Source organism: Panthera pardus, unplaced genomic scaffold (genome assembly GCF_024362965.1).
Source record: "Panthera pardus isolate Hobbes unplaced genomic scaffold, ASM2436296v1 HiC_scaffold_24, whole genome shotgun sequence".
In the NCBI taxonomy this organism is placed as follows: Eukaryota; Metazoa; Chordata; class Mammalia; order Carnivora; family Felidae; genus Panthera; species Panthera pardus.
In genome coordinates, this window is record NW_026526810.1 from 102,519,865 (window position 1) to 102,547,857 (window position 27,993).

Sequence of the window (27,993 nt, forward strand, 5' to 3'; positions counted from 1 at the left end):
GTAAGTTTTCCGAGGGACCTTGAGTCCTAATCATACTAGGTACTTGTTGCAAAATAACAATCGAACATTGAGAAAGTTCAGTGTTAAATGTATGCATACTTGACGTTCTATTTTATATTCACTTTTACAAAACAAGAAACTCGTTCACGTTCCATGGAAGTTCTGTACAGAAAGTTAATGTTGCACATATGGTCTGACCTTGCGTGTGGTATGTGAAAATAAACACGGTAATACTTCCTCTTTGTTCTGTCGTCCGAGAATGTGCTTTTCCACAGAAGTGCGTATAAGAGTTTCACGGATAATTTATGATTATATTTTTAAGAACCAAAATGTTTTATTCTGAGTTGTTATTAGGAAATAATTATTATTTTGTTACACTAAAACATATCAAGGTATTCTTAAGGACTCTGAGCTGCTTTGATCCCATGGCCCAACACAACTATGCTGCCCGAATGTTTTTGTGGTTTTTATTATTTTTCTTATATTTTCTTCTCTAAACATTATTTAAAGTGGTCTGTTTAATTTTTATTTCTCTGAGCATACCTGCTCCTTATAGCCCACTTCCTAATCTATTGTGGGTGTACCAAAACCAGATAACCAAGCTTATCAGAGATGGTTTGTTTTTTGTTTGAATGTTTGTTTATTTCTGAAAGAGAGACAGCCAAAGTGCAAGCAGGAGAGGGGCAGGGAAAGAAAGGGAGACACAGACTCCAAAGCAGGCTCCAGGCTCTGAGCCGTCAGCACAGAGCCCGATGTGGGGCTCGAACTCACAAGCCATGAGATTGTGACCTGACTGAAGTGGGACGCTTAATCGACTGAGCCCCCCAGGGTCCCCCAGAGTTAGTGTTTTTGAATAAAGAATAAATATGTGCTGAGTTAGGGCCTGAACATCTCTCCTATGAATAAAATATCCGAGTTTTATTTGGTATATGGGCTACGTGAAATTCATTAACTAGCAAATATTTGTTGAACACTTCCCCTGTTTGCAAAACACGGTGGTAAATGTATTAGTTAATGGTTTGCGGGGAGAAATAAGGACTCAGTTTCATTTCTCTCTTCACTTCCTTCTTGGTTATGTTCCAGAGAGTTGCTGTTGCAGACAAGCAGCCTCCCCTCATGTGAATTCTATGTTACCGTAGATTAGGGGCAACTCAAGTGCGTTTAGGTATCAGTTGTACTGAGGAATGTTTGACTTTACGTTTGTCTACTTTTAGCAACCTCGGGAGTAGAAACTTATTCCAGTGAATCTATTGTAAACATTCTGAACTTGTAAATGCAGGCAACTATTTTCTCAGTGATACAAGGGTAAAGGAAAAGAGATGCTGTGAGAGAGAGGAAGGCATTGCAGAGGTGAGGGGGTGCGGGCAAGCGGACTGCAGGCTTAGGCCGACCTTTGACTGGTGTGCTTGTAAGCACATATCCTTGGCCAGTCACTTTTCTCTGAGCCTCATTTTAAAATGCGAAACCCTGTCAGTCTCCTAAAATTATGATAATTACAGTGAGATAACGAAGTTGAGAATGCTTTATAAACCGTAAAGTACTTTGAGCAGAAGGCGGCAGTCAAAGCAGCGGTGAGAAATGTGGAGCGAAGTTCACTATGAAAGGGTCACTAAAGCCACGCTATTTCCAGAAAGAGAGAGAGCAAGCGCAGAGGGACATTAGAAAGAAGACAAGAAAAGTGGTTGAGTGCTTTTGCTTTATGATGTGTGTGCCCAAGACTGTGTTAAAAATTAATCCTTACAGTAGCCTTTTAAATGTGCACTTTCCGGAAACTAAAATAAAAATAAGATTAGATCGAGGATGTGGGGAAGGAAGAAGAAATCTTTTGAAGCAAAAGCCAACCAACTCAGTCGTTGAAATGAGCCACACATAAAGCTGCAACAGGGGTATGGAACCATACTGGTGTTCTATCTGCTTTTAGACTAGTCTTCTTGAGAAAAGGAACTGGGTTTCTGTGGGATTTACAAAAAGACATTTAATGGAGTGGATTAAATGAGTTGTTTGGTTTCTGCGATTCATTCTTAAAAGCAAAGCACTTACCAATTTTAATACTGTTTTCAAATAGACCTGGGACCAGTGTGAAAAGAAAATCAAGGAGTTGAAAAGCAGGCTGCAAGTTTTAAAGGCACAAAGTAGAGATCCTCTTCCGGAACTTCATGAGGACCTCCATAAAGAAAAAGAGCTGATTAAGGTATTGAAAGCTGCAAAGTCACGTTCCAGATAATCACTTAGCGGTTTTCAGAGATGTTGAAGTGTTTGCCTTTCTATCCTGTGTTGAAACCGTGTTTCCATGTTCAGTCAGAAATCGTTTCCCCTATCTTCTATCTAAAATAACATCCTGGTCTCTAAAGCAGTTAGAATTCATGCTCTTTGAGATCCATGCATAAATCTGAGAAAGGCTTTTACAGAAATTCTTCTTAGGAATTGGGGGGGGGGGGGTTCCTCCAGGTCCTCTTTCTGTTTGTTTCTCTCCTCTGTAGTACATTGAAACCTGTTCCCTTAACAAATGACCTTGTCTTTGAAATGAGAGTAAAGTATTATTAAAGAATTCCTTTTTTAGCAGCCAATAAAGGGGTTGGAGTTTTTGCTCAAATCTCACATTTAAAAAAAAACATTTTTTTAATTATTTTATTTGTTTTTGATAGAGACAGAGCACGAGTGGGGGAGGGGCAGAGAGAAAAGGAGACACAGAATCCAAAGCAGGCTCCAGGCTCAGCTGTCAGCACAGAGCCTGACGCGAGGCTTGAACTCACGAACTGTGAGATCATGACCTGGGCCAAAGTCGGACGTTCAATCGACTGAGCTACCCAGGCGCCCCTCAAGTACCACATTTTTATAAAACCTTCCAAACTATATTCTGCCTAGTTGATACAGCTCTGACAATTATTTGTGGATATTTTAGGTCTTTGCAGAAATGGAATAGTATCAGATCTATAGATGAATTTGGGGAAAATAAACATCTTTTTGACATTGAGTACTCCTATTCTTGAATATGGCATGTTTCTCCTTTTGGTTGTATTCAATAATTTATAATTTTCTTTAGTATTGAACATCTTTTGTTACATTTATTTTTTCCATGTTATTTTTTAGACTATTGAAATACTTTTTCTAATTATACTTTCTATTTACCACTTGTGCCTAGAAATGATCATTTTTGATTCATATTATAGTCAACCATCTTGTTAAACTCTTTTGTTAATTCCAATAATTTGTCTATATAATCTTTTGGGACAGTCACCATCTGTAAAAAATGACTTTTTTTTTAAATTTCTTCCTTTTATTTCTATACTTTTTTTTTTTTTTTTCCTGTACTTTCTACACTGGTCAGTACCTCCAGAACATTTTTTAGTAGAAGAATCGGTAACTGGCTGCTTCACGTCATTCCTGGTTTTAAGAATGATTCCGACATTTCACCATTAAGTATGGTATTTGCTGGCGATGGCTTTATTAGGTTAAGAAAATTCCTATCTGTCCCTAATTTTCAACCTTTTTATTATCTCCACATGTTTAGGTGTAGATCTAGATCTCAGAGACAGAGGAATTTGGAGTCACTCTCTCAGTTGATCCATAGAGTTTCCTTCCATAAAGTCTAGAAACCAGGGCAGAATGTGAACTGTAAACTCATAAGAAGGCATAATGTGTCCCAAGTGTCACACTCTTCAGTTTCCAGTGGGATCCTTTCAGTTTCCACAGCCGCCATGTTCTACCTCTCAGTGTAAAAATCAGGAAGAGAGGCCAAAAGCATTGAGTTCATCGATCCCATGACCATATTCCAAAACGAACTCAAGTAACCTGAAGCCTGTCTAGGAGACTGCTTATCATCCCTAAATCACTGGAGGGAGATACACTAACCACTTGACCAGTCTGGGCTTTACTGTCCTCCTCAGAAGATCACATTGTCATTACATCTCAGCTGACACGTGGAATACCACTTCGTGACATACTAGCTTTTCACTTTTATGGACATCTGTGTTCAAATGATTGAGTTTGGGGGACAATTTTTATTTTTAAAATAATTTTGTCAAATGATTGAGTTTGTCAAATGATTGAGTTTGGGGGACAGTTTCTATTTTTAAAATAATTTTTGAGTAAGATTGTCAACATGGCTCAAAATTCAGAAGGTGCAAAAGGCATACATGAAAAATGTTTTAATGTTTTATTTAATTTTGAGAGAGCATGAGCAGGGGAGGGGCAGAGAGAGAGGGAGTCAGAGGATCTGAAGTGGGCTCTGAGCTGACAGCAGCCAGCCCATGGGCTCGAACTCACAAACCACGAGACCATAGGCTGAACGGAAGTCAGACGTTCAACTGACTGAGCCACCCAGGTGCCCTGAAAATTTTTTCTCCTGTTGGTTTTTCTCAACAGAGGTAATCAGTGTTACCAAGTTCTTGTGTATTCTTCCAAAGATATTCTATGCATATACCGGCCAATATTTATATACATACACGTTTTTTGGTCCTATGTTTACCCAAATGGTAAGGTAGAAAAATGGGACTTGGCAATCCCCCTGGTAAGTGAGTCCACAGGCAAAGGCTTTAATGCTGCTGTGCTGTGTTAGAGTCCCATTCATTTTATGTAATCAAAGAACAAAATTTTACATCTCATGTTCTATGAACAATGGGAATCTTACAGGCAATATAGACAGTTTCTCTGGTTAAATTAAGAAAAACACTTACCTGAGTGGCATGTTCCCTTTTGCAGTTATGATTTGGTAGCAAGTCTGGAGTATTTTCATTTAAAGACAGAAGCATGATTTTTGAAATATTTGCACAAATAGTGATCAACCATAATAAACCTCCACAGTCGACCTCGCTCTATATATTCTTTGATGATTCTTTGCTTTTCTTACTTTATGAACATTTTAAAGTTCTTGAGACCCTGCCAAATTGCTTTCCTTTCAATCGTACATTTCTATATCTCAATCATACATTTGTATATCTGAGGACTTAAGTACGCAAGGCATCACGGTAGGTGCTCAGCAATGGATTGGTGAACTGTGTGGTCATTGCTGGCCAGTAATGGAACTGACGGTTTAGACTACTTGAGAGACACATGCTAACCAAAGAGCCTCACTCGTGTGTGTGTGTGTGTGTGTGTGTGTGTGTGTGTGTGTATATGCGCGCACGTGAATAAGTATGGTGAATGTTAGACAGGAAAAGGACAGGGGGCTACAAGAGTGTAAATAAAACAGGGGTCCCAACCTTGTCTGATGACTCAGAGAAGGCTCCTCTGAGGAATCACCCTTATGTCTGAGATCTGAGAGCGTAAATGGGAATTAACTAAATATATTTGTGGAAGCATCAGGGTGAAAGAGTGGGTAGCATTTCAACTAAGTAAAGAAATACAAACTTAAATAATAACTAATCATTATGCATATTAAATTTGTCCAGTATATGTATTAAACTTGTCCAACATTAGGCATATTAAACTTGTCCAAATTTTAAACTTGTCCACTTATACATATTTATCCAAAGGTATATATGTATATGTGTGTATATATATATGTATATGTGTGTGTATATATACATATATATATCTATATGTATATATACACACACAACGTATATATATATATGCAACATATACATATATATATAACAACACCAGAAAGTATGTGGAGAAAGATATAGCCATTCTTCTTAGAATGCAATTTGGCAGTATTTATTAAGAATTATAAAAATGTCCATATTCAAAAGTTCTACACCTGTTCGTTATCCTTTCAACTGTAGAAGGAAACCAAATATCCAAATCAAATCAATTTAAACCTGGCTGTGGAAAGCCTAAACATGCCTCCCTGACTATGCAGGCATCTGAGCCCACACCTCTGAGCAGGGCCATGGACAGGCTGAGCTTCCTGGCACCAGACTGAGAAACACTCTGTGTAGCTCACAGTCTTGGGGTCTTTAGTTTTAAGTCAGTGAGTGGTACGCATCCACTTATGGGTCATTCCCTTTATAGCCTATAGCTAGCAAAAGTGTTCCACACAGAATCTGCTCTCATCCACTTTACTAGAATCATGAGGGTAAAAGTAGGTAACAAGAGTTTAAAGATTTTTCTTCTTTTTTTCTTTTCTTGTTAATGCTTTAAAAAAAATTTTTTTTTAATTTTTTTTTTTTAACGTTTATTTATTTTCGAGACAGAGAGAGACAGAGCATGAACAGGGGAGGAGCAGAGAGAGGGAGACACAGAATCTGAAACAGGCTCCAGGCTCTGCGGGGCTCGAACTCACGGACCGTGAGATCATAACCTGAGCCGAAGTCGGACGCTTAACCGACCAAGCCACCCAGGCGCCCCTAAAAAAATTTTTTAACGTTTCTTTATTTTTGAGAGAGAGGGAGGCACAGAATCCCTAGCAGGCTACAGGCTCTGAGCTGTCAGCACAGAACCCAGTGCTGGACTGGAACCCACAAACCATGAGATCATGACCTGAGCTGAAGTTGGACACTTAACCAACTGAGCCACCCAGGCGCCCCTCCATGCAACCTTTAAAAAGAGTTCTGTGGGGGCGCCTGGGTGGCTCAGTCGGTTAAGCGGCTGACTTCGGCTCAGGTCATGATCTCGCGGTCCGTGAGTTCGATCCCCGTGTCGGGCTTTGTGCTGACAGCTCAGAGCCTGGAGCCTGTTTCAGATTCTGTGTCTCCCTCTCTCTGACCCTCCCCTGTTCATGCTCTGTCTCTCCCTGTCTCAAAAATAAATAAACGTTAAAAAAATTAAAAAAAAAAAAAAGTTCTGTGGACCATTTGAGTAAATATAAATTTCTGTCAGCAAGTTATGCAATCATGCCAATGTAGCTTTTAGAACTCTGAAAATGAATCAGGATTAACACATTTCTATTGTTGCCACCCCTCAGATTATTTTTGATGTAAGTAAAATAATCTCTTCTTTCTACTGCAATAGACGGGTACAAATGAAGACCCTTTAAACATGCCAAAGAAAAATCTGGAGGATTCTTGTGTTCCTTTTACCCCCTCTGTTGTGAAAGCACTTTTCGTAAGTCCTAGAATTCAGAAAGTTTAAATTTGACACATTTTTAAAAATAATTGTTTTCATGCCCAGAGATTTTCTGCTAACCAGTTTCTGCCGAATATTAGGGAAGACTTTATTTTTTCTTCCATTATATTCATTTTTGGGGGGAAGCTTAACCAAAATAATTCCGTTGAACAGAAGCCATTGTTATGATGTTACGATTGCCACGGTAGCAACAATACATTTCTTAGGTGTTTTTTTTTTTTTTTTAAAAGATGGGAAATCACACTTGATAGACATTTCTGTGACATTGTTTCAGAATTAAAAGTGTGTGGTGTGTGTGTGTGTGTGCAAGAGAGAGAGAGATTGTTGCCAGCCTCCAAAAATAATTTCTTCTCAATAAAGGTAAAGACCTACATGACTTTAAAATAGAACTAATTCTATAAAAATCTGAACTATCTGAGCAAAGGAAAATAAAGGTAGAAAGGAGTTTTCCTTTGAGAAAAGGGTGGTGAAGAACCAGCCAACCACAACAGCAGCCGCTGCCCTGGGCTGTTTCTCATTCAGAAGGTCCCGCCCCTTTCCCTGGCCTCCCCTCCCCCAGACCAATCAAAGGATTAGCCTACAGGTTTGGAAACAACAGCAGCTTGAGTTGAAGGGTTGTTTTTCCCCCCCTTGTTGTGTTTAAATGCAGGAACTAGAGAAGTCTTTGGCCAACTGGACCCAGAACTTGAAAGAACTTCACACTCTGAAGACCGACTTAACCCAGCACATTCTTGCGGAGGACGTGATGGTTTTGGAGGAGCAAACAGAGCATTTGCACAGACAATGGGAAGACCTCTGCTTGAGAGTAAGTCAGTTAACTGCAGGGCACGGCTGTTCTGGAGTTTATTGAAATGTCTCCAAAGGCCAGACAAAGTAGAAAGGGGCTTAATTTCATTGAACCGGAGGCCCTTTTCAATTGGAGCCCAGGCTGGCTGCTGTTCCTTTAGAAGGCAGCAACATGGTTAACAGATTTGACCCTTTGTTTCTCCAGTGCTCAATGCTGGAGGTTTGCACACTTTTAATAAGCTTTTTAAAAACTCACCTTAAATGGGGTGGGGGAGGGAGGGGAATTGCAGTTACCGGCAGCTGTGAGCTTTCTGCTCTCTGTCTTACACAGATGACCAGTACCCATTGGTATATTAGAATCAGGACTTCAGCAAAGAGGTCTTGTCCGGCCTTAAGAGCGATGTCTCTGCAGTATCTCTCTGGGCCCAATGAGCAGCAACAGTCTTACTTAGTGCCTGACACAGGGGTATTTCATCCGAGAACTCTGTATTCACATGCAATCCGATGTTCCTTTCAAGTAGCTGGTTTTTTAAAACTCTCTAAAAGAAACCGTCAACAGCTACACGTAGTACCTCCATGGATCACTTCTCCTTAATAAACATTGGATCGTGGTTAGAGTATAATAGTACATGTTTGTGACAGGATGGAACTAAAGGGTTCGAAAAGGTCTTTGTTTTGAGAACATATAATCCTAAGAAAAATAAATTCCTTAATCTCATTTTTGTGAATGAAGAAGTATATTTAAAGGATGAAATTCACTTTTGAGTGCCTTTGAATAAAGTAAAATAATTTTTTCTTCTTGATTTTAGTATTTAACATTCACAATGAACCATAATTTTAAATGATCTCTTAGAATTTTTGTTCATATTTTATATAAAAGAAAATATTTAGAGTATGTGAAAAGCCTCCTAAAACTTAAGGTAGAAGCGGGAGACTGGGGCCCAGATGTTCTTTTAATTGTTACCATTAGCAAACCAATCAGAATGGCACTGTGCAAAATGCCAGGATTTTAAAAAGCTAAGATAAATAGATGCCCTCAGGAATGGAAACACAAAACTTGTTTTTTAGGGATAGTTCTTTGAGCCTTCTTAACACGTTTGGCTGGGTGAATGTATAAGCATTAAGTATTTTTGCCTCACTCTGAGAAGATTACTTGTTTTCATTGTACATAGCAGGAAAATCTCTGGGAGTTCTACCTTAGTTTCCCCACCTGTAAGGTGGGGTGTTAAAACTTTATCTGGGGCGCCTTGGTGGCTCAGTGGTTTGAGCGACCGGCTGTCCGTGAGTTTGAGCCCCGCGTGGGGCTCTGTGCTGACAGCTCAGAGCCTAGAGCCCGCTTTGGATTCTGTGTCTCCTTCTCTGCCCCTCCCCCGCTCATGCTCTGTCTCTCTGTCTCTCTCTCTCAAAAATAGATAAACATTTAAAAAAAAAAAAAACTTTATGAAAAGAACTCTTAGCTACTTCTTTTAACCCTAAGATTCTAAAGATTTTTAAGAGCTGAGAATACTTTTGTACATTTAGAAAGTCTGATTTGCATTCTTTATACTTAACTTGTAAATTTGAACCCTTTAAGGAGGAAGAGCCTTTGTCAGCTTAGGGGTTGCTAATGCATAATAGAGCATTGGGTATGTGGGGTCAGCCTGCTCACTATAGACCAGTATGTGGTTCCATTTCCATACTTTGCATCTAAAGCCAGAGGGCATAATGGGAAGGTGGATTAAATGAGAAATGTGCATTTGTTTTTTAATTTTACTTTGCTTTATTTTGGAAATCTACCACTAAAATTGTGAAATAAATTTAATTTTTAGTCCATTTGCATTATAAACGTTAAATTAATGTTTTGATCTAGATTTATAGTTTTTAAGTTGAATAGGCAAGACATTGGCCTTAAATAGAAATAAGGACTTGGTCATTTTTAAAAAGGTAAAAGATTTGAGAGCATCTGGGTGGCTTAGTTGGTTAAGTGTCTAACTCTTGATTTCAGCTCAGGTCTTGATTAGGTTCGTGAGTTCAAGCCCCATGTTACATGCTGGATGTGGAACCTGCTTTAAAAAAAAAAAAAAGTAAAAGATTTGGGTCATAAAACTGTAAATTAGCATGTAGCAAGCCATCGATAAAGGTATATTGAAAGAACAAGGATCAGAAGAAATTTGGGTGATGTTTACTGTATTTAGCTAATCTTTCCTATCTAATTTTTAATATGACCTGGTAATAGTAGATATGCATTGAATAAAACTGAATTCTTTCGGTCAGTTACACTTCAGACATAATCTTGATTTTGTTGCTTTTATGGCATTTATCAAAAGGTGTAACTGTTGGGGCACCTGGGTGGCTCAGTCGGTTGAGCATCCGACTTCAGCTCAGGTCATGATCTCGCAGTCCATTAGTTCGAGCCCCACGTCAGGCTCTGTGCTAACAGCTCAGAGCCTGGGGCCTGCTTCGAACTCTGTGTCTCCCTCTCTCTCTTCCCCTCGCCCACTCACACCCCCCACCTCTGTCAAAAATAAATAAACATTTAAAAAAAATTTTTTTAAAGAAAAAAAAAAGGTATAACTGTTGATGTTGAACCCTAGGTAATGGGTAAAGTTATTTAAGTCTACAGGGTTACTGATTAAAATGAATGAAATTCATAGTCTTTTTAATGGGGGGAAGGGAAAGGAAATAGTTTCCTTCCTGCCAACACTCAGCTGCCAAATTCATTTTCATTTCCAGGTGGCTATACGCAAACAGGAGATTGAAGACAGACTCAATTCATGGATTGTGTTCAATGAAAAAAATAAAGAGTTGTGTGCATGGCTGGTGCAGATGGAAAACAAAGTTCTACAGACAGCAGATCTTAGTATTGAAGAAATGATTGAAAAGTTACAGAAGGTAAGCAGGAATATCCAGATGGTTGCCATTAGGACTGCCTCGGAATTCTCTGCCCTCATTCCCAGGCTCACAGTGGCCTAACCTGTTAGATATGTTTCTAATAACATTGCAGAAATTTGAACGCCTTTCTCACTGTCTTTATTCATTCGCAGAGAAAAGTTGGTAAGTGATGATTCCAGAGAGATGGGGGAGTTGTGGGACCATCATAGGAGGGCATGAGGCTTGTTGTGCCTACTCTCAGGAAGTCTGGCCAGAGCAGGGCTCTTGTCAGCTTAAGCATCAGTTCATATGCCAGGGGTTGTGGCTTCTCTGGTTGTCGCTATGAGAGAGCTCCCCTCGCCAAAGGGGAGACGCCAACAGCAACTGGGGCTCATAATTTTTGAAATGGCCACCAGGCTCCACAGGGGAAGGCTTCTTGCTGCGGTCACCCAAAATGCCACTCGGTTATTTCAAGAAAGCTCTTACTGGGGCTCCTGAGTGGCTCGGTCGGTTAAGCATCCCAATTCGGCAGAGCCTGCTTCAGATCTTGTGTCTCCCTCTCTCTGCCCCTCCCCCACTCACACTCTTTCTCTCTCTCTCTCTCTCTCTCTCTCTCTCTCAAAAATAAATAACTTTTTAAAAAATTTGTTTAGAAAGAAAGTGGGGTGCCTGGGTGGCTCAGTCGGTTGAGCGCCTGACTTCGGCTCAGGTCGTGATCTCACGGTCTGTTGAGTTCGAGCCCCACGTCGAGCTCTGTGCCGACAGCTCAGAGCCTGGGGCCTGCTTCAGATTCTGTGTCTCCCTCTCTCTCTGACCCTCCCCCCTTCATGCTCTGTCTCTCTCCGTCTCAAAAATAAATAAACATTTAAAAATTTTGTTAATAAAAATAAAAACGTAAAAAGATAATAACTACTGGGGCGCCTGGGTGACTTGGTTAAGCGTCCGATTTCGGCTCAGGTCATGATCTCACCATTCCCGAGTTTGAGCCCTGCATCGGGCTCTGTGCTGACAGCTCAGAGCCTGGAGCCTGCTTCAGATTCTGTGTTTCCCTCTCTCTCTGCCCCTCCCCCACTCACACTCTGTCTCTATCTCAAAAGTAAATAAACATTAAAAAAAATTTTGTTTAAAAAGTTAACTACTGCCTTACGTATTACACATGAGCCAAGTGGGTGTTGTTTGACTTTTTAGCTACTCACTGAAGAGTTGCATTAACAGGTAAGAGAAGCTTTTGAATTCTTTTTTAATTTCAAGAGGCGGCTGTATGTTTGTGACTGGCGAAGAAGTGAATTTTCAGTAGTAACTGAGGCTTTTGTGTTTTGGTGCCTTTGCCAGGACTGCATGGAAGAAATAAACTTGTTTAGTGAAAACAAGTTACAGTTAAAGCAAATGGGTGACCAGTTAATCAAGGCCAGCAACAAGACAAGAGCAGCTGAGATCGATGACAAGCTCAACAAAATCAATGACCGCTGGCAGCATCTTTTTGATGTCATTGGATCAAGGTGAGAAATGGCCTAGAAGTTACTCTTATTTCCTAGGCACCGTGGTGACATCACACATCCAGAAACTAAGCTTAGTCTCCTCTAAAGCATCCTAGCAGTTTCATAAACTTAGGAAGGCAAACTTCGGGTGAAATTCTTATTTCAACCTTTTAGGAAGATTGTATTTTCATATATGAGACTTCAATGTTTTTTTCTTTAGCTTAAAATTTCATATGAAGTTAGGTTTAATTTGAGAAGAGATCCTGGACGAAGTATTTAGAAACTTCAACTCTACTTCAATGCTTGTGTGTCCCCCAGATGAAATCGTCTCTGCCTGTCCCTGCTTGTATGTAGGCAAATGCAAATAGGTCGGGACATGTGCCTGATTTCTAGATGCTGGTCTGCAGGCCCCAGTGGGCATCTGGTCCTAAGATGTGGCCTTAGGAGGCGTGTCGGTAGCCACAAATCAAAGCTATATTCTCTAGTGCAACCTTATCAGAAATAAGACTGGTAATTTTATCTCGCCTCACAGAATAATGAAGCTGACACCACCCAGAGCTTTTAAGTGTCTTTTGTCTTCAAATTCTCTCTCCAAAGACAGACCCCAACCGAAATGTTTTTCACGTGCAACCTGGCCCGCAAAAAATGGTCACTCAGCTCTGGGACCACTCATGGCAGCTTTGTATTTACACTGGCCATGCGAGTCTCTTCTGTAGCAGTGTGCTCAGATATTTGGAACACGCCTGAGATGCAGAATATACAGGAGGACCTGTAAGGAGAATGAGGAATTAGGGAGCAATGAAAATAAGATGCTCTTAATAATTTGGCATTTATTTCCTTGACCTCACTGTTTACTGTAAACTGTAAGTGAACCTGATTCAATCAGCAAGGGCGCCAGGCTAAGGGCTATGAGAATTACAGACAGGAAGTAAGATGAGTCAATTACGTTAATGGGAGCAGACATCTGAGCAGCTGTAAAGCCAAGTGGTTTGCGAGCTCAGAGCTCATCTTTCTGGAGTGGGGGCAGGAATGAGGAGGAGCCTTTCAGAGGAGTGGTGTTCCCAGATGGTCCTGAGTGATGGGTTGGGATCCTTGAGGGTTACTGGTGGCAGAGACCGTTACGTTGTGAGCAAAAGGATACAGGGATCGAGCAGCTTGGAAGTCTTTCAGAAAATAACAAGAAGCCCCATTGGCTCAAATGTAGGAGATGAAGCTAGAGAGGTGGATTAGGGCTAATGCTTAAAAGACCTTCAATCTCAACCGAAGATTTGGCCTCCTAAATAAAGTCTGAGTCATTCATGGTTCTTGAGCAGTGGAGGGTTTGCCAAAACAAACATTACGGTGATTTGGCTGGCAGCATAGGCTGGGCGGAATTTAACTTGTCTGTATTGCCAGTTGAAAAAAAAAAAAATCTGTAGAAATCCATGGTGGTAACCCAAAAAAGATTAAGAGCACAGGTTTTGAGCACATCCTGCCTTTCCCACTTACTGTAGAAACTTGAGTGGTATCTAACCTTTATTTTATTATTATTATTATTTTTTTTAATGTTTATTTATTTTGGGGACAGAGAAACAGAGTGTGAGTGAGTGGGGGAGGGGCAGAGAGCATGGGAGACACAGATTCCAAAGCAGGCTCCAGGCTCTGAGCTGTCAGCACACAGCCCGATGCAGGGCTCGAACTCACAAACTGTGAGATCATGACCTGAGCTGAAGCCGGACAGTGAACCAACTGAGCCACCCAAGCACTCCAGATCTAACCTTTCTAAGCCTCAGTTTCCAAATCTGCAAACTACGTCTAATAGCACTGCTTACGTCAGAGGCTGCTATGAGGATGAATGGTTTGTGTCCCGCATGTGGCACAGGACCAGCCTGTAGGAGCCAGCATTCCCTGAGTGGCTGTTATCATTGTTTTCCCCTAAGAAGACTGTAAGACGAAGTAGCATGTTTATTAAATGGGAGAGGATTCCCTCAGTTGTGTCTAATACTAAGAAGTCTTTCTTCCAGGAGACCAGTGTCTTTGACTCTCTTAAATTCCCAGTGCTTAGAACAGTGCCTCAGAGAGGCACCTGGGTGGCTCAGTTGCCTAAGCATCCCACTCTTGATTTGGGCTCAGGTCACGATCTCATAGGCTCTGAGCTGGGCATGGAGCCTGCTTAAGATTCTCTGTCTCCTTCTCCCCCTGCCTCTCCCTCTGTCTCTCCCTCTCTCTAAAAAACAAAACAACAACAACAGAGCGTCTCAGATATTGGTTGACGTGAACATTTCAGTGCCTAAGAATGCGATCGTTTCTGTTAAGTAAATTGTGTCTAGCATGTCTTTGTTGACATCGTCTTTATATCCTAAGTCTTCTGGAGTCTTCTGGAGCACCTGGCGCTAATCGAGAGTATGATGACATCAGACCTGTTTATGGATCATTTAGGAGTAAGGTCTAGATTATGCTTCCCGAAGACTAGAGTGACAGTCCATTCTTTTTTTTTTATTTTTTATTTTTTCTTTTTTCTTTATTAATGTTTATTTATTTGAGGGGGGAGGGACAGAGAGAGAGAGAGAGGAAGAGAGAATCCCAAGCAGGCTCTGCCCTGTCAGCACAGAGCCCACCTGAGGCTGGACCTCATGAAACTCGAGATCATGACCTGAGCCAAAAATCCAGAGTTATATTCTTGACCATGTGCTTTTTACACATGATTTCACTTAATCGTCATTGTAATTCTGAAAGGTAGATACCATTATCCCATTTTACAGATAAGGAGACTGAGAAGTTGAAGATGCGTAACCTGCCTGTAATTACATAGCCAGCATGTGAGGTGCCAGGATTGCCACTCATAGTGGTGTTGCCTCCCTGCTCCCCTAGACTCTTGCGGTTTGTAGCGAAGAGAACAGAAGGAGAGTCTAATCCCTTCAAAACTAGAGGACTTGGGAGAGAGTAATTTCTCTTCTCTTAAAACAAAGACCAGGTGAGACAGATGGCTGAGAGCCTAAGAAGCTCTGAATGGGGTTTACCCTTCAGTTGACTTTGTAGGTTGAGGCAAGCTGAGACCTGCCATAGCCTCACGTGGAATTAGCTCCTTGTCGGATCTCTGACACTGATTTCATGCTGGGTACTACGCAAAGGTGTCACCACCGAGGAAAGGGGTTGGGAGCACAGGCTGCAGAATTTAGATTTGAACAATGCCAAGCAGAACCTTTAGTGTCTTGGTTGATAAACTAGGCACAAGATCCTGGATGAGAGAGCAGCAGGACAGCTATGGGTCTGTTTGCACACATACGCTATTAGCCTGGGGCGCAGTGCAGGGTGGTTACATGGTAATGAGGAGGAGAAAGCAGGCTTAGACCCAAGCCACTGTTCTTTCTCTACTTGTAAGGTGTTCTTCAGCTTCTGTAAAATCGTTAAAGCAAAGAACCTGAAGGATACATCTCCCCAAATTACCAGCTAATCAAAGGAGGGAGCAGGGGAACCTAACCTCACATAAGGTTATATTGGCCTTGGGTGTAGACATCAAAATTCCGAGAAGTGGCTCTCCGTGAGAATTGCTGCAGGAGATTTTCCCAATCGTCATGGGCCCTTGGGCAGCTGCTTACCTTAATGATATCTAAATTCATGTAAAACATACTATTCATTTCACCAACAGAAAGGCCATTGAAGCACTATGTTTTTTTTGTTTTTTTTTGTTTTTTTTTTTTGGCGTATGGTGTGATTATTCTAGAACTCAATCTGACTTGATGACAAGAAATATTAATTTTATACTACTATGCTTATTTGACAGATTAAATGAAGAGTTAACTTTTTTATGTTTTGGGGTTTTTTTAATGTTTATTTATTTTTCAGACAGAGAGAAACAGAGCATGAACGGGGGGAGGGTCAGAGAGAGGGAGACACAGAATCTGAAACAGGCTCCAGGCTCTGAGCTGTCAGCACAGAGCCTGACTCGGGGCTCGAACTCGCGACCACAAGATCATGACCTGAGCTGAAGCCGGACGCCTAACCGACTGAGCCACCCAGGAGCCCCAAGAGTTAACTTTTTTTTAAAATTACAGTTATTAGGGCACCTGGCTGACTGGGTCAGTAGACCATTCAACTCGATCTCGGGGTTGTAAGTTTGAGCCCCACATCGAGTGAAGAGATTACTTAGAAATAAAATCTTTAAAAAAATTGTTTTAAAATATTGTAGCTATTAGCTCCTCCCCCTTCATGTTTTCTTAGATAATATCTTTGAAGACTGACCCAGCAAAATGTCAATGCAGGAGAGACAACTAAATTACAAGAAGTTTTCAGAACTCCCAATATGTGTGATCCCGTTTTAGAGGCAGCTCAGCTACTTATTAGTGGGAACACTTTAGGCACGGGATGTTGGATGATGGACAAAAGGTACAAAGTTGGCTTGCTTCAGCCAGCACAGACCAAAGCTCTGAAAAGGGGGTCCTGCCCGCCCCCCCCCCCCACCTCCCCACCATCCTGCCTTCAATGGGACTGATGCCAGAGGAAAATTCAGTCTCCTACTTCTCATCTGTGTCTACCTGGATTTCAGAAACCCAACAGTTGAACTCCTTAAAAACCCATCTACTTTTGTTTCCCAGAAACCCCTCCCCATTGCATTCAGTAAACCCCTAGCTTCATCCTATGAAGTAGGAGCCCTGTGGCCACTGGTCAGTCTGTCTTTGGTAAGTCACTTTGGCTAGTTGTGGAGCCTCTTCAGAGACCTGGGGAAAAGTAGCTGAGGAGAAGGGAAGCTCTTTTTAAAGACTCTTTCTAGCAGTATGTGTGAATGATCTGGTCAAAGCTGTCAGTGCCTAAAACAGACGGGACCACTGGATGGAAAGACATACTCCAGAATGTTTACATTGGTTATCTGTTGGTGTAGGCATCATCAGTGACTTCAGTTTTCTTTTTGCTTATCTGTTTTTTCTGAATGTTCATTATGGAAAAAGGAACCACGGGGGCTTTATTTTTTCTTTTCCTTAAGAAAAAATGTCCTCAATGTTTTTACCTTTCTCTTTAATTTCTCTTGATGGTTGGCGCGCCTGGGTGGCTCAGTCAGTTAAGCCTCTGACTTTGGCCCAGGTCATGATCTCACTGTCCGTGAGTTTGAGCCCCACGTTGGGCTCTGCGCTGTCAGCTCAGAGCCTAGGGCTTGCTTCAGATTCTGTCTCCCTCTCTCTCTCTCTGCCCCTCCCCTGCTCATGCTCTCTCTAAAAAATACAGATCTAAAAAAAAAATTTAATTTCTCTTGATGGCAACGTCATTAGCAGACTTGATATCCTTAAGCCAGTGTTTCAAGGGGGGGACTTGCTCAGGCATGCTCCCATACGATCCCTCCCTGTTTAGACTAGATAGTTCTCACTATCAGAAGAATCAAGCCCATGAAAAGAAACTTTTTAACTAAGCATAATTTTCACATTTCACCTACCAAACGTGAAAACCCCACCTGTTTCACAATAGTAGCAATTAAAATTTTGTCATTTGAACCTAGCAGTTATTACCATGGCAACTATGTGTTGGGAGTGTTTTCCATCCCTTGCAGAATGGGCAGGGAGATGTGTGCCTTTTTAAATTGATAAAGTTTTTCCTTGCTCTCTTTTTATCTGTATTTTCTCAAGGTTATTTTGGAAGACCAAACAATGCCGCTAGTCATAGAGTTGACTTGCTCTGGCCTGATCCAGTACAACTGGAAGGATTTAGAGATTTTAGTGCAGGAGAAGCCAGATGTGAGGTCACCCTCCCCATCTCCATTTTCCTTCCCATCAGCCTGATCTTTCCCCCTCCGGAGCATGGGGCTGCTGCTCCTGGGCCCTGAGGGTTGGGGAGTTTCCTCAAGAAGACCGCAACCACCAGGGGGTCAGTGAACGGACAGCATCAGCAGGTCCAATGTACTAGTCTTTGGGGGATCATACTTAGCAGGTCCCAGGGACAGCTAAGCGTGTAGGCACCAGTTAGATGTTGCATTTGGGGAGAACGGTTTCCAAGACTGTGCTCTTAATTTCACGGGTCTAGAATGTGCTCGCTGTGTTTCAAGGTGGGGATATAATAATTATGGTATGTTGGGCTTTAGGGACCCATGAGAAATGATATTGTTGAGGCTTCAAATAAGGCGGAGAGTAAGTCTGAAAGGGGCAGGACACAAACCAAGGGTGCTCTGGTAAACAGCCACTTGGGATACCCTAGAGAAACCCAGATTAGGGATATGGAGGAATTTTCAGAGACATTATGGTCAATCCTGGGAGGAGCTAACAAGGAAAATTGCAAAATCTCTTCCTCTGCAAAGTCTTGAACTCCATTTGTACTATAACATAGAATTTTTTTGCAAAAGGCGGAGGAATGGAGTTGGTGAACTCTCTGCCTTTTCCTAAACCAGGATGCACAGGGCTAAAAAGGCAGGGCAGAAACCCACCTCCAACCCCCGCATTCCCTGGAAATTTCTTCCTCAGGAGGACCCTAGGAGGGTATCCCTGTTGGACTCAGGGGTTTCCAGTTTCACCAGTTTTTTCCAATCTGAAGCCAAAATTTGGCTTGAGGAGGACAGAAATCCTCTTTCCCGTGCCCCAAACCTAAATGTTTCTCTTCCCTCTGTTTACAGCACTTCATAAATAACCCACAGCCAAGATAACACTGTGACTTTCTTCCTCCAGCATTGCAATCCTGTAGCGTCAGAACAAAGACTGTGTGTGTGAGAGAGAGAGAGGAAGGAGCTGGAGATATTTGTTTATTGGAAGGGAGAAAACGGAGATTAAAACTGCAGTGAGCCGAGAGGCAGGTCGGCTCCCTTCCTGGGGGCGCTGCTTTGTGGCCCGAGCCTGCGGGAGGGCGGCCGCTCGGATGCTGAGCCAGGGGATGGACTGGCGGGTGGCCGGGGGAGGGGCTGCCTTGGCCCGGGAGGTGGAGGTGCAGCCGGGAACTTGGAGCTTCCCCTAAACAGAAGGAATGGTTTTTTCTCATCAACAGTAAGTGCCATTTCAGCCATCAGCCCAGCATATGGCCGAGGGGCGGCTGCTGCCTCTGTATGTCTCCCTTTCTTGCTCCCTCATTTTGGTTACAATAGGAGCGATGGATGAGATGGTGGCTGTGGAGTGTGTGTGTGTGTGTGTGTGTGTGTGTGTGTGTGTGTGTGTGCTCAGCCATGGGGAGGGGGGGATGGGTTCTCTCCCAGTGTCAGCTCGCGAGCGTGGCGTCTGCGCCCAGCTTTTGACAAGCAAGGGAGAGGGGCGATTATGCTGTGTGGAAAATGGAAGTCCTCCGGCGACATGAATGCTTCAAAGAGACGATTAGCTCAAATGTCTCAAATCAGGGCTTCAAGATCTTGGAGTAATTGATTATCTTACTATAAAGCTGTTTAGTCACGTAAAAAGATGCAGTTGTACAGAATCTGTATGGTGTTTTTAGCAGCTGACAGCTGCCCCCAGGTTTGAGTAGCTGTTTGTTTCTGCACAAATTCAGATATTTTGACCATCTCGGTTTTCAGTATTTTTTAAATTATGCTGTCCACATTGGCATAGGATTTTTTTCATTGATGATGATCTAAGGTCTTTGTATTTTAGCTGTAGACCCTTTAGCATGTAGAGAATAGGACTGCAGTGTAAATTATTCCATATAGGTGAATTTGATACTAGAAACCTCCATCCTATGTTGTAAGCTTTAGGTCTGCTACATAGAATGATACTAACCAGATTTGGTTTTGTTTGTTTTAGAGGGAGACAGGGCTCATAAGTATTGTATTCTGATCTATCACTATTAAAATAAAACTTTATCCGCCTTGATTATCTGCTGCATTTCTACCCGTAATCCCTGCAAAAGATCTCCTAATTTGTAGCTACTCGTAGTAAAAATTCTTATTTTGTTTGATTTCATATAAAAAGGTCTTCCAGTAATCTACACAGGTGAGAAACTTCCCCTTTGCACCTAAAAATGTTGTTCTCCCAAGCCTCAGAATTAGAATTTGACTCGGGAAATCACACTTATTGTTTGTAGAGAAACAGGATTTCTATATGTGGTGCACCTGGGTAAAACATGGGCAAGTTAGAGACGATGAGCCACGTAAACAAACTGCCTCCATGGTTGATGTAATGCAATGTTGTGGTTGCTTCCCTGTGCCAGCGGTCTGGATTCTGAATGGGTTTCCTTGTTTCTCAACATGAACTCGAGATTTAAATGTTTCCAAGAGCGATATTAACAAGGCCTAACATGGAGGTTGGTTGCCTGGGTTGGCAAATGACCCATACTTCTTGACCCTGGAAAGGTGATAATGAGATTACAGTATCTGCATAGAATACTGTACACGTGAGGGTTCCTAGAGTAAGTTGTGACGGGATTATCTAAAAAAAAAAAAAAACAAAAACAAAAAAACAACATTTATTTAAATCACCATGCAATTTTGGATATTACGTCCTCAGTCGGAGGTTGGGACATAGGGGTAGGTTGGATCCTGATTAGGTGAATCTTTTATAGCTTCTTGGCAACGTTCTTCTTTTCTTTTCCTCCTACCTTCCCTTTCTTTTTAATTTGACCTAAGGGTATGTATGATTTGTGTGCCTGTCAATATTTCGCTTGCCCTGTATGGAACCAGACCAAGTCCGGCTAGTATCATTCTATGTATCAGACCTAAGGCTTACAATGTGTGATGGAGGCTTTTAATATCAAATTCATCTATATGGAATAATTTATATTTCAGGACTATTCTCTACATGCTAAAGGACCGAGCATGTAGGGCTTGCAGTGTGGCAGCAAATTGTTCTGTGGCAAGATGGCTTAGAGGTGCTCTGACCTTTACCTCTTTCCTTTAACATAGAACCTAGCTATGTGTTTTATGAAAAAGACAAATTTGAAGGTATGGGTGAACCTCCTTTACTCATTCAAAAGATATTTATAAAACGCCTCCTATATTGTTATTATAATGTCGAAATTCAATCTAAGTTAGGCTATCAGCTCTTTGGGAATAAGATCTGTATTTCAGTGTCTCCTGAATCCTTGGGATCTGCACAGGATCCAAGACAAAGCACGTGGTTAAATGCTTACTGAAAGGAAATCATGGAGGGGCAACTGGCAGCACCCGAAGTATAGCACTTGGTGGACGGGCTTCTACCCCCGCAGCGTATCCTAGAGCCACGACTCTGGACTTCTAATCACGTTCCCTACAGCAACAAAAGGCATCCCTTGCCTAACGTTATCTCATGGGCTCTTGTGTGCACGTTAGCGTATGTAGGTTTATATGAGCTGCCATGAGGAAAGAGCCTAAGAACAGCATGCCCAGGTTGAAATCCTGCCTCTGCCATTTAATCATCATGTGACTGGGACAAGTTATTTAATCCCTGTGCCACAGTTACCTCCTCTGTCAAATGCGGATGCTAATGGTACTGATCTCCTAGCATTGCCAGGAGGATTAAATGAGTTGCCCGTGTATAAAGCACGACAGACCTGGCACAGGTACATGTCAGCATGGTCTGTAGTTGTGCCACATGGTCGTAAAGTTTGTGAATTCTAAAGTGTGCCCAGTGTAGACGCTTCAAAAGAATGGGACAGCACTAGAAAGTCTAATATTTTGTTCCCATACTCCATTGGATTGTCTTGAGCACTCCATTTTGGACGTCACTGGCCTGGAGTATCAGTCCTGGTGAAGCCAAGTAAATTATTCTTCCACCTGCCTCCTACCAGTCCCCACCCCCACTTATTGTACGTCTCACCCTGGGATTAATAGGATTCAAGGTCACTTCGTCTCTGTTTACATCCAGGTTCTTTTGTCTGTTAGCCGCCCCCCCCCCCCCCCCCCCCCCCGTTTAAAGAATTGCATTTTAGCGCTTTTCTTTTTAAAATAAAGAGGCTGGGATACTGAGGATGGCGTAGGGTCAGGTGCTGGATGGAGGTGGAGGCAGGAGAGCTGTGCGGAGGCTGCTGACCCTCCTCTCCCCTCCATTCTAGGGAGCTCTCAGGGCTGGGCTGCCTCTCCAGCCAGAGCCTCCAGAAGGGCAGCCCCTTGCAAACTGCATGGAAGACTCCTTGTCCAATAGGGCCTGGGTTTCCCAGCTCCTCTGGCATTGTCTGGCATGTCCTTTCTGATCCCTAGGCAGTCAGGGTGACAAGATACTGGGGGGAGGAGGGTGTCCCTCGAAAGCCACAGGGACGAAGGCAAGATCTAGGTTACAACTGCATCCAAGCCTGGCCCCAGATTCTGTTTCTTCCTTTTTAATAAATCATCTTGAGGCTTTGAAAGGAACTCCTTGTGGTATTTGCAGTAAGATTGTAATTTGGAAAAACTTAACCACCATGAAAATCCTCTCGATCGTGGTTTCTGGGCATTTATCTCTGTTAGGCACAGTGCCAAATGCATTTCATGTATTTATATCTCCTTCAGCCCTCTCAGCCACCCAGTGAAGGAAGGGACTAACTGCTGTTGACAGTTTTTCAGATGAGCTTAAACAGAGCTAGGATTCAAACCGAGGCCCTCACCACAAAGTCTGTGCTCTTTACCACCGGACTCCGTGGCCGCCTCCTAAGCTGGCCTCCCTCCTGGCACTGTTGAGAATAAATATTTATGAAAGGACTTTGTGAGGTCCGGTGTCGTGTGAATGAGGTGGTGTCGTAGCATCGTGTAATCCCAGTGGCAATAAGGCTCTGTGCCAAAGACTTGACACACGTCCTTTTGTTTTGGGGCTCAGAACCACCTGCAAGGTGGATGACCAGGAAACTGGGAATCAGGAAAGTTGGGCTCCTTGCAGTGTGCAAAGCCCATAAATGGTGCAATGGGACTTAGACCCAGGTCTGCTCACTTCCAGAACTCTGGCCGTAACTTCACCCAGATATTATCACCTCCCTGGACCTTGAGGGACCTCAGAAGCCTACTAGAGATGAGGAGGCTGAAACAAAAGGATTTTTCCTAAATCATAAAACCAGCTGGTAAGAGAGCTGGAGCTAGACGTCAGTCCCCAGGGTTGATTTGGTTGATGGTAGGACTCAAAAATAAATAAATAAATAAAAATTAAAACACACAATTCTGGGGCTCTTGGGTGGCTCAGTCGGTTAAACATCCGACTTAGGCTCAGGGTCGTAGTCTCACGGTTCATGAGTTCGAGCCCCGTGTCAGGCTCTGTGCTGGCAGCTCAGAGCCTGGAGCCTGCTTTGGAGTCTGTGTCTCCCCCTCTCTCTCTGCCCCTCCCCCACTTGTGCTCTGTCTCTCAAAAATAAATTAAAACAGGGGCGCCTGGGTGGCTCAGTCGGTTGAGCGGCCGACTTCGGCTCAGGTCATGATCTCGCGGTCCGTGGGTTCGAGCCCCGCGTCAGGCTCTGTGCTGACAGCTCAGAGCCTGGAGCCTGTTTCGGATTCTGTGTCTCCCTCTCTCTGACCCTCCCCCGTTCATGCTCTGACTCTCTCTGTCTCAAAAAAAAAAATTAAAAAAACGTTAAAAAAAAAATAAAAATAAAAATAATTAAAACATTTAAAAAAAAAACACACACACAATTCTATGGTCTACGTTTGTAGTGGAGATGCTCTTACACATTTATTCATGCAACAAATGTTTGTCAACACCGCCCACCAGGCAGTGTGGGAGGTACTGGGCTGGCAGAGGTAGGGAGCCCCGTGCAGCCTGGCCAGCACGGGCTCTGTTGCGATGGGTGGATAGCGAATGAGAGACGCAGATGCAACACAGGGCAGGAGGTCCCAGGTGCTGCGGGAGCACGTGGGCCAGGGGCCCCCCAGTGTCTTCGGTGAGCCGTGCTGGAGGCTCCAGGAGAAGGGAAGGGGAGCCACTTTGCAGAGTGCAGGGAAAGAGGCAGAGAGGCCACTGCATGCTGGACAACTTGAAAAGGTCAGGGGATTAAACTGATACGACAGGGTGGGGCGAGGACTGTGAAAGCACCGGAGCATGCATGGATCGGCCATGCCACCCCAAGTGTACACTTTGGCCGCAGACCCACAGGTGGGTAGGAGGAGGAGGAGGGCAAGGAGGGCGCTAGGGAACTGCTCACAGGCAACCTGGGAAGACAGTGCATTTCTGGTGAGTTGGAGCCTCAGTTTTTCTTTCTCTAGTGCTGTAGGATGGAGTTCTGAAGGCACCTTGTAACCTGAGTCTTGGTCGGTGGGAACTTGGCGTCACGGCTATTACTTCAAGTCGCTGAGATTCGCTGAGAATCCACAGATCCCCAGAACAAGCCGTTTCCCCCCGACAGTACCTTGAGGCGCCAGTGAGCTCACCAATTATACTGACGCCGTGTGTGTCTGTTCAAATCCGCTTCACACGGAGTAGGAGGCAGATGGATTTAGAACGGTGCTTGCAGATTATCCTGGCCTGTCCCTCCTCCCCACTCCCTCCTCCCTTTTTGGCCTGGCACAGCGGCCCCATAACGGGCTGGGTATATGTGTGTGGCACCCTCAACCCCTTAGATTGGATGCGGTGGGCTTTAGCATATGTTTTGTGCTTGCTCAAGAGGAGGGTTCCACGAGCGTCATCATGGGCCAGATAATCATCAAGCGAGCCAGGCACGTAACGTCTTTAAACCATCGGGGAATGTCCCTGACCGCCGCGATCTCAGGCATACCCAAGACAGAAACTGGACAGAAATCCAGCGTGGTTGTTTTAACCTAGAGAGAGCGGGGATAGCATCTCCTCTGTCCTCTGCAGCCCTAGAAAGAGGTACTGGGTCTTAGGGGATCCTACTCTGGGAAAGATAGGACTTCATATTTGTAGGGGTGGATTAACTCATAGTGCATTTGAAAATCAACCAGACCAGCAATTTGTGAAGTGTCACATATTCTGTGAAAACTCCTATCCGTGACGTGAGAGCTGTTCCTGCTATAAAATCAATAACCAACATAAGCTGCTTTTTATCCTGTGACACCTTGTTTTTCTCACCACTCAACGTTGGGCTTTTTTTTTTTAACCTCCTTTTTTTCCTGCAAATATGTTTAGGGTGAAGAAGCTGAAGGAGACCTTTGCGTTTATTCAGCAGTTGGACAAAAACATGAGCAACCTTCGCACCTGGTTGGCTCGAATTGAGTCAGAGCTTTCTAAGCCTGTTGTTTATGACGTCTGTGACGATCAAGAGATCCAGAAGAGGCTCGCCGAGCAGCAGGTGGGCAAACAAACTTTTGTCAGCATATAGGTGCCTACGATATCTGCTAACTCAGACCTTCCCCGTAGTGGCTGAGTTTTTTAACGTGTTCACATTTCATAATATTGGTGTGTTTTTCCAGAGAAAACTGACCAGTGTCCATGTCCTTGTATGTGTGAGATGACATTTCTTGAGTGCCCCTCTGCCACCACGTTCACATACCTCTTTGTGAGATCAGTGTTTGAGAAAGAGGTCTTAGCAGTAAATGAGGTTTTTTGCTTATGTATTTTTTTAAACTTGGATCTTTGTTTTGTTTTTGGTCGTATCGTTTTGGGAGGCAATGAATTGAAAGAAAAATAAATTTTTTAACCAGGAAAAGTTTTCATGGGACAATACAACTGATGGTGGGGGGGGGGGGGGACGGTATGATAAACAACATGCTTAGGAAGCCCCTTCGGTACTCTGTACATTTCTCTCATCAGTTACATACCCTCAGCGCCAACCCTGGAAACTCCACAGTGTGAAACCACTGAGTCCTGCCAGTGTTAACATCACACTAACCTGGTGGGTGCTCATTGATGTCACTGACTTATCAAGTTCGCTTTCCTGACTTCCATGGGCTCATATTCACAAGTTTATTCTCCTACGCAGTGCCTGGAGCTTGTCTTTATTTTTAAAATTAAGTTTAAAATGCCTGGGTGGCTTAGTCAGTTAAGCGTCCGACTCTTTTTTGTTTTTTTTTTAATGTTTATTTTTGAGAGAGAGAGAGAGAGAGAGACAGATAGACTACAAGAGGCAGAGACACAGAGAGAGAGGGAGACACAGAATCCCAAACAGGCTCCAGACTCTGAGCTGTCAGCACAGAGCCCGACGCGGGGCTTGAACCCATGAACCGCGAGATCGTGATCTGAGCCAAAGTCGGATGTTTAAACGACTGAGCCCCAAGCACCCAACTCATGATCTTGAGGTTCATGAGATTGAGCCCCGCATCAGGCTCTGTGCTGACAGTGAGGAGCCTGCTTAGGATTCTCTCTCCTTCTCTCTCTGCCCCTCTTCAGCGCTCACTTGCACTCTCTCAAAATAAATAAACTCTTTAAAAAACATTAAATTAAATTAAGTTTGTATTGGGGCACCTGGGTGGCTCAGTCGGTTGAGTGTCTGACTCTTTTTTAAAAGTTTTTTTTAATGTTCATTTTTATTTTTGAGAGAGAGAGCGTGAGCAGGTGAGGGTCAGAGAGAGAGGGAGACACAGAATTCGAAGGAGGCTCTGGGCTCTAAGCTGTCAGCACAGAGCCCGACGTGGGGCTCGAACTCACAGACAGCGAGATCATGACCTGAGCCGAAGTCGGACACTCAACTGACTGAGCCACCCAGGGGCCCCAAGTGTCCGACTCTTTATCTCAGCTCAGGTCTTGATCTCGGTATTGTGGGTTCCAGCCCCGCACTGCACTCTGTGCTGGGTGTGGAGCCTACTTAAAAAAAAATTAAGTTTACATTATCCTTTCAGTAGCTTTCCTTCACCTTCATGGATTTTTCTCAGACCTGTGAGCAGATTCTGTTTTGACCATATAAGCAATATGGTTGTCATCAGGTTCTCAGATTCATACATGTTTTCTTCACATTATCTCCAAAGTCTTAGTGTTTGCTACCTGTCAGCTCACCAGGAAGATTCACCCACAGGTAACAGCTGTTCTTAGAAAAAGAACTAGGGCTGAAACTTCTTAGATTCGAGGGCAGAAGGTGATGATAAATTGATGACGAATTCCCTTGAGTTCAAGTCAGTCTTTTTAACGGGAATAAGTGACATCTCATGCTACCATAAAATAGAGCCATTGCTCTTGACTTAGATCTTCATTCGGTCTATTACTATTACTGTTTAAACAATGCCTATTCTCTGACTTTCAACTTAGTATGATTTAGCAATGCTACTAAGTAAAAATACTTAGCCTCAGAAATTTAAGTATGTCTTTTTCATGGAGACCATCTCAATGCTGTCTTTGCTTTGTGGAGAAATGAATACTGAAAGAAGTACCATGTTAATGGACATTGAACGGATTTTAATGCCCTTCTCAGTGGAGTCATAGCTACTGTACATTATCAGCTTTGTTTGCAAGTTTGATCCGCTAAGATAAATTCCCTGAACAGTCTCTTTACAGACAGGTCTTGCAAATAGCAATTCACCCTGAGTGGTGAGTTTTTTCAGATAAACAGAAGCTGAGTATATTTTTCCTTTAAAAGGAAAAATTTGGCAGGAGTCAATAATGTGTGTTAATGTTTTATAAACCTGAGTGTGCCAAAACATTAAATTGCAAGGACTGTATCCCCCAAAGGATACAATTTGGAGCAGCTGCCATCCTCCGGGCCTTGTTTGGTCCTGTATTGAAATGGTCCATAATTTCACTGTGGTTGATTTGAAGCTTCCCTCTTCACAGAACTCAGAATCACCATCAAGGAATTCTTATCTCGTAGTAATCCAAAGCCAATTAAAGAGTTGGTGTTTAGGTCTACCATTACTGTAAGGAAGTTAGATGTTGTAGGAGTTTTCTATGATTGCTTTAACAAATTTACCACAAATTTAGCAACTTAGACCCCAATTTATTATCTTACAGTTCTGGAGGTCAGAAGTGTGACCCCGGGTTAAGATGAAGGTGTCAGATGGGCTGCATTTCTTTGTGGCAGCCGCAGGGGAGAACCCATTTTTTTTTTTACCCTTTCCAGCTTCTGGAGACCGCCCACATTGCTTGGCTCATGGCCACTTCCTCCTCTGCAAAGCCAGCAACATTGCATCTGTCTGTGCTTTTCCTTCACAGTCCCTCCTCCCTCTGACTGACCCTTC

The 27,993-nt window shown here is 43.1% G+C and overlaps 1 protein-coding gene across 14 annotated transcripts in view; it reads left to right on the plus strand.

The window, feature by feature from the left end:
• Positions 1-27,993, plus strand: part of SYNE2 (spectrin repeat containing nuclear envelope protein 2) — a 339,505-nt gene that overhangs the window by 288,161 nt on the left and 23,351 nt on the right. For 13 of the 14 annotated variants that reach the window (XM_053889485.1, XM_053889486.1, XM_053889482.1 and 10 more), the window contains 5 exons: positions 2,066-2,191; positions 7,661-7,816; positions 10,510-10,668; positions 11,980-12,146; positions 25,016-25,178. In XM_053889485.1, coding sequence (XP_053745460.1) covers positions 2,066-2,191; positions 7,661-7,816; positions 10,510-10,668; positions 11,980-12,146; positions 25,016-25,178 — 771 coding nt within the window. Of the gene's footprint in view, positions 1-2,065; positions 2,192-7,660; positions 7,817-10,509; positions 10,669-11,979; positions 12,147-18,776; positions 19,061-25,015; positions 25,179-27,993 lie in introns of those variants that run through there. The other variant, XM_053889490.1, reaches the window with a different exon arrangement.